General features: G+C 36.5%; 1 protein-coding gene across 2 annotated transcripts in view; it reads left to right on the forward strand.

The window, feature by feature from the left end:
- Positions 1-11,442, forward strand: part of csmd3b (CUB and Sushi multiple domains 3b) — a 399,549-nt gene that overhangs the window by 287,538 nt on the left and 100,569 nt on the right. For both annotated transcript variants that reach the window (XM_083523961.1, XM_083523962.1), the window contains exons 26-31: positions 683-885; positions 1,153-1,344; positions 2,131-2,269; positions 5,403-5,590; positions 6,020-6,214; positions 6,842-6,958. In XM_083523961.1, the coding sequence (XP_083380087.1) occupies positions 683-885; positions 1,153-1,344; positions 2,131-2,269; positions 5,403-5,590; positions 6,020-6,214; positions 6,842-6,958 (1,034 nt within the window). The remainder of the gene's footprint in view (positions 1-682; positions 886-1,152; positions 1,345-2,130; positions 2,270-5,402; positions 5,591-6,019; positions 6,215-6,841; positions 6,959-11,442) is intronic.

Below are 11,442 nucleotides of genomic sequence, written 5' to 3' on the forward strand. Positions count from 1 at the left end.
ATACTTGAATATTTGTATGTCTCTCTACACAATCTAATTGTAATAATAAACAGGAAAACAGGACATTTAAAAAGAAATAAATCACTGATATTTTCCGTAAGAAGACGTTTATTTAACATTGGTGGAAGGAGTCTCCAGTATCAGTTGTAGCAGTCACTAAGTTTTTTGCATGGGAGAGTCTTCAGGAAAAAGGATTTTGTGCTTTCTGGTTTCTTACTAACATTAAAAACTGCATTTTTATTTGTTGTTCATTTTAAGAGATAGATAGATAAATGAGGTTGAGGGAATGGCTGCGTATAGGGCTTATAACATAAGTGATAATACACACAATGTGTTGCGTGTGTGTGGTATAAATGTGTATAAACATGCTGTTGAAAATAATACAACTTTTTGCCACATTGCTAACAGGCTACATCACATCATTCCCACGTCATTTTCCTTCAACAGCATGAAACATTACATTTTATTCTGCACATAAATTGAGCACCAGTGAATACAGATTAAAATAGTTCCAGCGAGATCTCTTTTCTCTACAAAACCTGGAAAATCATTTAGAAAATGTGTTCCATAATTTAAAACCTATAAATTCTCAGAGTATATAATTATAATGGTAATGAAATTTTGTTTCTATTCAGGTGTTAATTGTAGAAAGTAAATGGCATTTTATTTTCCTTCCTGACAGTCTGCAGTTTCTGGCTTTTGATACCGAGGCTTCCCATGATATCCTAAAGGTATGGGATGGTCCCCCAGAGAATGAGATGTCTCTGCGGGAATTAAGTGGCTCTCTCCTATCAGAGGGCATTCACAGCACCCTCAACATGGTGACCATCCAGTTTGAGACTGACTTCTATATCAGCAAGTCTGGTTTTGCTATCGAATTTTCCAGTAAGTCAATAGCTTTGCAGGTATTTGTTTTTGATTGGCAGGTGTAATACAGCGGGTCTTGGTTAGGTTTTAATTTCTCTGTACTGACATATTATTAACGGGCTTCATCTTCTTAACGTGGCAGATGTGATTAGTGCTTCCATGCGCTAACTGACAGTTTTAGATTCTTGTGGTGTCTGTTGGTTTGCTTTGATTGACAGTTCATATTGGCCCACTTCAGCACAGTCAGCTGACTTGGTGTTAATTGGCAATGCTTGTGATTGGCAGGCTCAGTGGCCACAGCCTGCAGGGATCCGGGAGTGCCCATGAATGGCACTCGCAATGGAGATGGAAGGGAGCCTGGGGACACTGTAACTTTTCAGTGTGACCCCGGATATGAGCTACAGGGTGAGATGAAGATCACATGCATACAGGTGGAGAATCGCTACTATTGGCAACCCAGCCCACCTATCTGTATAGGTAAGTGGGTTTTTTTAATAATATACCTCTCCAATGTTTTACAAATTGTTCTAAATACTATACAGTATAGATTAGCTTTTATTATGTTCAGCTGAATATAACATTTGCTTTTAAAGCTTGCACTGCCATTGCAGCATCCAGTGTAAATTAGCATTTTTAATCGAAAGGTTCTCAAGAGTTCTGAAAGTCAAGCAGCACTTGAGCCGAAGTGTTATTCAGGCATCTGTCATCATCCTGGTGATAAAAGATTGTGCTGAAATTAACGAATATCAAATTATGAGATTTGGATTGCTTCCTACATTTCAAAATACTTCAGTGGCAAGCAGAAAAATGTGAAGAAGCTGCATTTTGCCACTTCTTTTCATATGCTTTCTGCTAATTATCCATCTGAATATATCACCGTCTTTCTATCCTTCTCTGTCCACACACCCATTTCACTCTCTTTTCCCAACTCTTTCCCCTCTCTCTCTCTCTCTCTCTCTCTCTCTCTCTCTCTCTCTCTCTCTCTCTCTCTCTCTCTCTCTCTTTCTCTCTCTCTCTCTCTCATTCACTCACTCCCCCTCCCTCTCTCTCACTCTCCCTCCCTCTCTCTCACTCTCCCTGTCCATACATAGGTTTGTACATTTGTATGGATTCAGTATTGCAAGAGAGATTTTATTTCCATCTTTTACACTTCTACTTCACTTAAGTAGGGCACATGGGCTGTACAGCTGATCCAGCTGTGTATTAATCTATTTGTAGATTCTACAAACCCATTTTAATTTCATTTCCTGTATGTTTACACAGCTCCATGTGGTGGGAATTTGACTGACTCTTCAGGCTTTATCCTATCTCCTAATTATCCTCACCCATACCCTCACAGCAAAGACTGTGACTGGCTCATAGTTGTCAACTCGGACTACGTCCTCTCACTGGCATTCATCAGGTAAAATCCTCTCCTGCTTTTTAGTGCTTAATGAGAGTAAATTCCTTTATATAGTATTTTCATTATTAATTTTAATGTTGATTTTCTATTTAAATGACTTATTAGATTACTTATTAGCTTACTGTGTTCATGTCACTGAAGAGATCCTACATATATGCCATTCATTGCTATTTTAGGGAGGGTTTGTGTTGTAATTTTCTAATTCCCACCCACTAACTATTCCCACATGTGCATCCTCCAAGACACACAAAGTCAGATATTACACATTTTGTTGAACTGTTACACATACTACAGTACATCACACACTCAGAAGAAAGAGATTACTACCCTTTTTCCCTTACATCAGCTCACAGACACTCAAGATTGGCGTGTGTCGAATGTAGAGATTGAAAGTGGAAAGTATAACACCATCCTGCCCACCTAGCGAGCATGACCAATTATACTCTTGGACTCCTAATCATGGATGCCTGTTCCATCTTAGGGATTCAAACTCAATGTCACAGGATAGTCCTTACTTTCTCACACTTATCCATCTTTGTGTGCTTCTGTTTCTCACTGGGACCAGCCTCTACTTACACTATATTGCATTCCAAGTGGCAGGTCACTGAAGAGCCTTTTTGTGTTGCTTGTCGCTGTGTACCATGTACCACTACTGTTCTCACTGGTGGATGTGCACTGTCCACCTGTTTTAAAGAAAATTTCCTAAACAGACTACTGCAAATTTAAACATATCATGGTCATTTTTAAAAAAAATAATGTTGTGACTATAAAAACATTTTAATACGGAGCCTGTCCATTTTAATACAAAAAATCTGCTACATTAAAAGTACTGAAAGTAAAATTAGCATTCACACATGAGCACACATCATAGATCATTTGCATCTAATCTCCAGAATTTCAATTTAAGTTATGCATGTTGAACTTTCAGTGTGTTATTTGATGCACTGTGTTTAACGTGTGAACATAGAAGATAAATTGTTGCCTCTTGCTTTGGCTACTGACTCATATGATTACAGGGTTGGACAACTGTTAATGCTCCTCTGTGTTTTTTTTCATAGCATTCATTGTCTGGGCAAGTAGTTAAAGGGATCTTCTATTGTCACCATTGTAAATCTATTTTTGGATCTTTTTTTTTTTTTTTTTCCATTTTTCCATTTTAATATCCTTATCAGCAGAGTTAACAGACTGTGCTACACTGCGACCTTCCAGTAAACAACTGCATAGAATGTGTTTGGATTTTTTTAAATGAAGAGTTATCCAGTCAATGTTTTAGTAGATAAGAAGTTACTTTTTTTCATTAGACAAAGATGTATAGAGTAATTATGTAATGGCAAATGATTTGTATATCGTGTGTCTGAATTAAAATGCACTTCATGTCCAAGGCAGGCAATGAACCCAGCTAGAATTCTTTTCTCATTTTGTGAGTAATGGCCCCAACATTTTTCCCCTTTTTGATTTATGTACTCCATGATATATCTGCTTCCCAGCTAAATAACACTGACAATAACACTGACAATAGTGTTTATTTCTTTACAGAGTGCGATGTTGGTTGTATTTTAGATGATAGTTGTGATAGTTGAAGCATGAGTCCTGAATACTGAAGTGTGTTAACACTAAAAGCAAATGAGTTTTTTTAAGAACCTACCTTAAATAGAAAATCTGAACAAGGTTTGCACAAAATAGATGTAATATTGTAGTGCCTTGGTCTTTCACAAGATTTTCTGTCTTATTTGGATTATTATCCTAGAATCAAAGTTCTCTTAATCAAAATGTCAGCCACTTTAAATCTTCCATGAATATGTATGGATCACCCTGTCAGATTGTTGCATTAAAGTTTTGTCTCTTTCCAGCTTTAGTTCATTATTAGAGTCTTATTCAAGCTACAAACTAGTAAAAAAAAAAAAAAAATGGCATGCCCCTCTAGGTAGCACAGTTTCCTGGGTTTGGCATAGGAATGTGCACTAGTACTGGTTCACATTATAATTTTTCCTCTAGCAGTGCATAATCACACTGGAGTTTGGTGAGCAAAGCAGAATTTCAAATATATTTCTAATAAATGTTTTCATTACACAGTTCATTACTAACATAATTCTCCTTTAAAATATGTCACCAGTGAGAGCAGAAAAATGCATAGTACCAAAATGAAAATAGCCTCAGAAATTAGCAACATTACAAACCTGCCATCTCTCTTTACCATTAGCATTGTCTATGTTACTGCCCAATCCAATTACCACAAAGCTAATTGTTTGCCGATTGACAGCTCCAGAGGCTAGGAAGTAGTGGGTGGAAAAAAACGCACTTCCATCACATCTGGTTATTAAAAATTAATGACATTTTTAATGTACTGAAAAGAAATTGGCCTAAATTCCCGTGTTTGGCTTTCTGTTATCTCGCAAAAAGCCAAGAGCGATGGATTTTAAGGCGGTGGAGTGTGTCGAGTACGCTTAGCATTTTTTCCCAGTATTATAGAGGGAAAACAAGAGTAAATCTAATGCAGACGCAATCCATCTCATGCAAATGTTTCCGCTGATAGAGGACACCTCGGCATCATACCTTTCTGAAGATAAAAATGTTTGAATGTTTATCTCGGTGTTTGAGACCCAGGAGTATGGCAAAGCTTTAGAGATTATCTATTGTGGTGGAAGTTTTTTTTCCCTCTGTTGCTCAGTGAGGGTGTCTGGAAATGCATTGCTTGCAGGTACCCCCTGGGTATTTATAGATTCTGTGTCAGAGGCAGCACACACTCACAGAGGCTGTTAGAACATGAACAGAGGTCCAGGTCTGATGTAGCTGAATTTCAGTTAGAAAGGACTTCCAAGGGAGCTACACCAAGCCGATATGATTAACACCAACAAAAATTCTTCAATGTCAGCCCATATATGTGTTATGCTGAAAAATCAATGTTTTTTTTTTTTTTTAGATGAATAACAGATGTCTAAATTTTTTTATTTTTATTTTTTTTTTTTTGGGGGATAAATTTTCCAACACTCTTGTAGTCGTGCTATGAAAGACCATCTTAGGTTGCATGCTGAATCTGTAGGCTCGGGTTCCTCATGTGTCGCTTTGATCATACTGAGTGGCTATTAAAACCTGCTTTTTGATCTCTTTTCGTCTCTTCTTATCTCGTCTCCAGCTTCAGCATTGAGCCCAACTATGACTTCTTGTACATATATGATGGGATGGACAGCAACAGCCCTCTAATCGGCAGCTTTCAGGACAGCAAGCTTCCTGAGCGGATTGAGAGCAGCTCCAATGCCATGCACCTGGCCTTTCGAAGTGACGGCTCTGTCAGCTATGCTGGCTTTCACCTGGAGTACAAAGGTATACTGCTGAAAGGTTCTGACATTTTACAAGTGCTATGAGTTGATTCACCAAGAACAAAGGCTTTGATTAGTCAAGGTGAACAGGATTGGGGCCCAGAGGAAACTTTTTTCTGAGGTTTTTATAGTTATAAGACTGTTTGACTGATCTGTTGAATTGATTAAGTTTAACCTCACCTTAGCAACTTAAACAGAAGATTATAAATAAATTATAGCACAATCATGTTCTGTGTAAGTGTGTGTGTGTGTGTGTGGGGGGGGGGGTTACAGTATAAAGTTAGTAAATAAATTAATAAACCTATTAATGGAAGTGTCCATTTAAGTATACTTAATGAAAGGTGAATGAGTAGAATGTATATATGTAGTATAGATAAAGCTACAGGTAAAGATTCCTTTAATAATTTCTTCTCTTCTTCGCTTTCTCATGAAGCCAAGCTCAGGGAGTCGTGCTTTGACCCAGGCAATGTGATGAATAGCACGAGGTTGGGCAGTGACTACAAACTGGGCTCCACAGTTACATTCTACTGTGAAGCAGGCTATGTGCTCCAGGGCTACTCCACCCTCACATGCATCATGGGGGATGATGGCAGGCCTGGTTGGAATAGGGCCTTGCCCAGCTGTCAGGGTATTTTGCATGTTCAAATATTTTTGATGACTGTAGTGAATGTTCTAGATCACAGTTTGATCAACTGGTATTTATGAATCCAGGAAGCCAAGTGTTTCAGCAAACTGTGCAAGAAAAAAATACTGCAGAAAAGATTTAAAATGTATGAAAAGAAATCCAATAATTCAAGTTTTTGAAAGGATCATGATCCAGGTTAATTACTACGGTTGTTTATCATGCAAAAAAAAAAAATGAACGAAAATACGAAAAAGTTGAAGGTTTCATATTGTACCAGAGGGAAGGTAGAGATGTAGCAAGTTAGTTAGAAATCTAGTAAGTTAGAAAGCGGTTTCGGTCTCATTTGGATTGATGTGAATTAAATTGATCAGTATACAAATTTTCAAACTGTTTTATTTATAGCCATAATCTAATAATTAATTAATTTTAAATGTTGTCTGTTGTCACCATTCAATCCCAGTTTATCCAGACTGTAATCATAGTTGTAAGGAATTTTCTTAGTGTAAAGCCCCTGATCTAGACACAGGAAATACATCTTCTCTATATCCATAATAAACTATATGATTTTGTTGGATTTTGGACACTATATATGATGTTTATAATATGGACTTCTGTCAATGTTCTGTCAAGCTCCTTGTGGCAGTCGCTCCACTGGTTCTGAGGGAACCGTTCTGTCACCAAACTTCCCCAGGAACTACACTACAGGCCACAGCTGTGTGTACGCTATCTCGGTGCCCAGAGAGTTCGGTATGAATGCTCTTTTATTTCCTATTAACACAATGTGTGCGGTGAGACCTAGTTTTTTTTCTCATGAATTGTCTCCTGTTTTATGGTGGTATGCAGAGTGGCTTGGGCAGGGAAAGAAACTCGATCTGACCATTTTGCTTCACTGAACTGTAAATCATGTTGGTGTTACAGCAGCTGTAATGTTTAATGTCTACTGGTAGTAAAGTTGGATAACAGGATTACTTTACACACCCAAAACCTGTTACTCAATCTAGTCATTGAGAAACAGCCGTTTTGATGGCCAGGAAGCTCAAATAAAATCTCCAAAGCTTTCAGAAAGGCTGCAAAGCTTAGAGAAGTATTTTACTCACAGGGGACATTTGGGAATTCAGAGTAAAAAATGCTCTTGGGGGTCTTTCTTGTTTTTATACAATTTGATATGAACATTTATGATTCTCCTCTCTGGAGTTGTTAAACAATGTGTCTGCTGCATATAATGGCTCCTGTGGGATCATTTCTGGCCAGTTGGCAATTATCATATGGAAGTAGCAGGCTGGAAGGCTTTAAATGTAGATATAAAGTAGGTGAACGAATGATGGATTTGCAAACAAGTTTTTAAAGAGTAAAACAGTTACTGCCGAAGGTGTCTGCTGGGCTTTAGAATATAACCCTTTTTGTTAAAAGCAATTGATATAATTATGGGGCATTCTCTTTAAGGATGTTTTGTCTTAGCTGTTATGTATTCTTTCATATAATTTTATATTATTGCATTTCTACTGACATTCTACTGCAATTTACTAAGACCTGTAGTGAAAAAACCTGAGGGTTTTTTATTTTCTTCTCTTTCTTTAATACCTACCATGTGCATATGCAATTTAGATTCTTTATTGTTTTTACTTGCCCACTTAGAAATTCTAGTCTTTAGTTTGTGTCTATGTCTTGCACTGTTTTTGTTTAAGCAATTCAGCACCCAAAAGCACTGCTGGACAAATATAGCACTTGTTTTGTAATACACTTGTTTCAAGAATTTTCTGAGAGATGTCAGGTTTAATCAGCCGGAATGACATTCACACTCTCAATTTTTTTAAACTGAGATATCAACACCATGGGTTTCGCAAGCTTGTATTTCCCATGCTAAAACCAACATCATATCTCAACAAAAGATCAATAAAGACAGCAGTAGAGTGAGGAGACTCAGACTGAATGTGTTTTGGTTTTAATTTGGTGAGATGGAAGGAAAGACACAGCAGGACAAACAGCAGGAGAGACATGGTTCAGTAATTTCATTGGATTTTCACCTCCGCTAAGAGGTACCTAGATAAAAGCATGATGACCTGCCTTATCACCTGTTGTTTTCAACAATGACTAATATAGGCCTAAAATAGGAAGAGTAAAATATTTATAACATTTATATTTCCCAGGAAAGAAGAGATGAAAAAAGAGAAAGAGAAAGTCATTTAAAAAGTGATTTGCATCTGGGCAAATTTACCATCGCAGGTTTTGCCATTAGGTCTTTTACTAAGAGACTTATGTTATTATGATATAGAAATGTTTAAAATTTGTGTCTTTGCTTACTTTGGTTAACTTTCTGTATTACTGTTATTGAGCGTCATGTTAAAAAATAACTGCAATAAGAAAAAAAACACTATCTTAACCATATAGTACATTACATTGGATATAGTATATTTTGAAAGGCACAGAAATTCTATATTTTTTTAGGGTTGTCAAAATGTGTTCGTTAATAACGCATTAGCGCAAATTTATTTAAACAGCACTAATTTTATAACCGTGCGATTAATACAGCGTGCATATTTGTTCAAACATTTTTATAAAAAAAAATAATATAAAAGAAGCGAAATTAAAACCTGCAACACAACACACACTCGTTCATGACGTCATTTCTTTCCTCAGATATAAATATATTTATATATATATTCCGTTTGATGTCTTGATGATTTACGTAATTTAAAACAACATAAATACTTTAAAGCCTTTACGAAAATATTTTGCCTTCATGCTCTATTTGAGTTTGGTCTCACGAATATCGAACCTACATTTGCTTAAAGCATCCATATTTGTCCATGCCCATGTTGATTAAATTATTAAACACGTAAAAAGAACTAATTTGAAGTACATTTAGAACAGATAAAAATGTGCGAATAAGTTACGATTAATCACGAGTTAACTCTATGACAATCGTGCGATTAATTGCGATTAAATTTTTTCATCGATTGATCGATGAAAATCGATTGATAGATATTTTTCATCGATTCACATGCTGAACAGCCTTGTGAGATGGAAAAGTGTCTGCACCATGTATATTTTAATGATTTATTTTTTTTTATATGTACAAGAACATTAATTAGTTCATGTTTATATTTCATGAGCACAGTCATATTTTAGTAATCAGCTCAATGAATACATAAGTGACTGATTAGTGGAAATCCCATGCCATCAGAAGTCACTACCCCACAAGCTCCAATTTCACAACAAGCCAAGCTTTAACAGAAAAAGGAACAGCCTAGTGGGCCTGTCTAAATGGTAGTTATATTTGTTGAAACCAGACCCAAACCACTTACTAGCATTTAGAGACTTCGTTAGCCTGTGTGTGGCCTGTACATCCTTGCAAATCAGCAAATCATAGCTCTTAAAGAGTGTCTGCTACTCTGAACTTGCATGCTCAAGGCTTCACCTACACTATTTGTGATTCCCTCAGTGACATGTGAAACAACTATTTTCCTATTTTAGCATGCAACCTTCTTTCTTTTTCTTGATTTCTTGAGGTTTCATCTCTCTGACAGAACTAATGATAGCTACAAAATTTCTGACAGTGACAAGATGGGTTTCAGAACTGTATTATTCAATACCCGTCACCGCACGGACCTAAAGCAGTCATCATAAAAGCCAATCCATACCTATTACTATAGTGTGAATGGATGTAATGATCTCTGACTGTTAAATATTACATCCAGGCAGTAACATCATTTAGTCACTACATTACAATTGCCTCAGGGGAAACCTGTAGCCTCACTGGGGTTAAATCTAAACTCTACAGTCATAGCTTAAGATTGGAAGCAACAGTAAAACAATGTATTACTGTGAAAGTAATGTGACATGTTACGAGATGAAGCAAAGTGGCTTTAATCCTGTAGTTTGACTTCAGTTTGTCAATTAAGAGTTGAATTGTCGTGCTTGTCATCCTTTATGCCAAGTCGAACATTTAATCAGGCATAAGCCTAAATTACTTTTAAGTAAAAGCTCTCCTCAGTGAATCAGTGAAGAACTGTGTGCAGTGTGTTTTTATCCCTCCTTTCATGCCTTAACCTGGCTTTTACACTATTTTTGTTTGTTTCTTTTTGACACTTCCCACTTTGATTTTAAACTTTAGTTTTGCATCATCTAATGCTTTGTGATTTAGAGCAAATTAAATTTTTTCAGGTCCTTTAATTGGAACCAATACATTTAAAATAAAGAAACTGGGTTAAAAAAAATTATTTTGCTCACTGGTATATACTATTGAATAGACTTTAATTATGCCCATGACACTCTGGTGCCCTCCAATCTGTTTATTTGGGGGGGATATTTTTACCTTACTTTATTTTTCTTGCATGGTAGAAGCCCAATGTCAATCATGAACTAGACGTTAAACAGGCTCAGACTGATACAGCCTACTTATTTCAAAATGTGCTCCAAAGTGTAGACCAAGTTTACATTTGGTTCATTTTTATGTGCTACAAAAGAAATGCCCTTAAAATCCCCTTAGTTTTCTTATTTCTAAGTTAGATGTCAGTAGAGGCTCATATCTTTTACCATGGACATAGCTGTAGCTTGCTCTATTTTCAGGCCAATGGGAGTTCAGTAATTTCTCAATGTAGGTTAGATTTCATATGGACCTTTGAATTTGGGAGGAAATATGAAAAGCTCTGCAGTACATATTGCCCTGTTTTTTTAGTGTTTGTTAAAGGTGCACTGGTTTGAAGTCAGCTACACCATTTACAATGGGAACTTAAAAACCTATGGAATGACTAGTTTACTTTTTAACCTCCCATTCATCCCCATGTCCATGAAGCCCAAACTCTCAGAATCTGTTGAGCAGGTCACCAACGTTCCATCATGTCATTCTATTTGGCTGTTTAAATCCTAACATATAACAATTTTTTTTAAATCCAAGAATACTTTGACGTTTACAACTTGTAGGCACCTAAATAAACAATCGAAGTGCCCAAAAGCACCAAGCCCATATTGAAAAATACACATGAAACAATGTTTTTTTTTAGATCCGAACAGGTTTAAAACATTAATTATTAATTCAATCGTTGTTTTATTTGTTTTGTGGTTATTCACCTTTTGCAGAAAACCTTTTCTTTCCCACAACCATACAGATGTCTGGTGTTTTGCGCTGAATTTCCGCATATTTGTGATTCCTCAGCAGTAAATATTTGGGAGTTACATAACTGACAGTATAAATGTAAACCCTCTCCACAGAGTCTAACTGCATTTTATAT

The sequence above is a fragment of the Silurus aristotelis genome, assembly GCF_946808225.1.
Source record: "Silurus aristotelis genome assembly, chromosome: 21".
Taxonomy (NCBI): Eukaryota; Metazoa; Chordata; class Actinopteri; order Siluriformes; family Siluridae; genus Silurus; species Silurus aristotelis.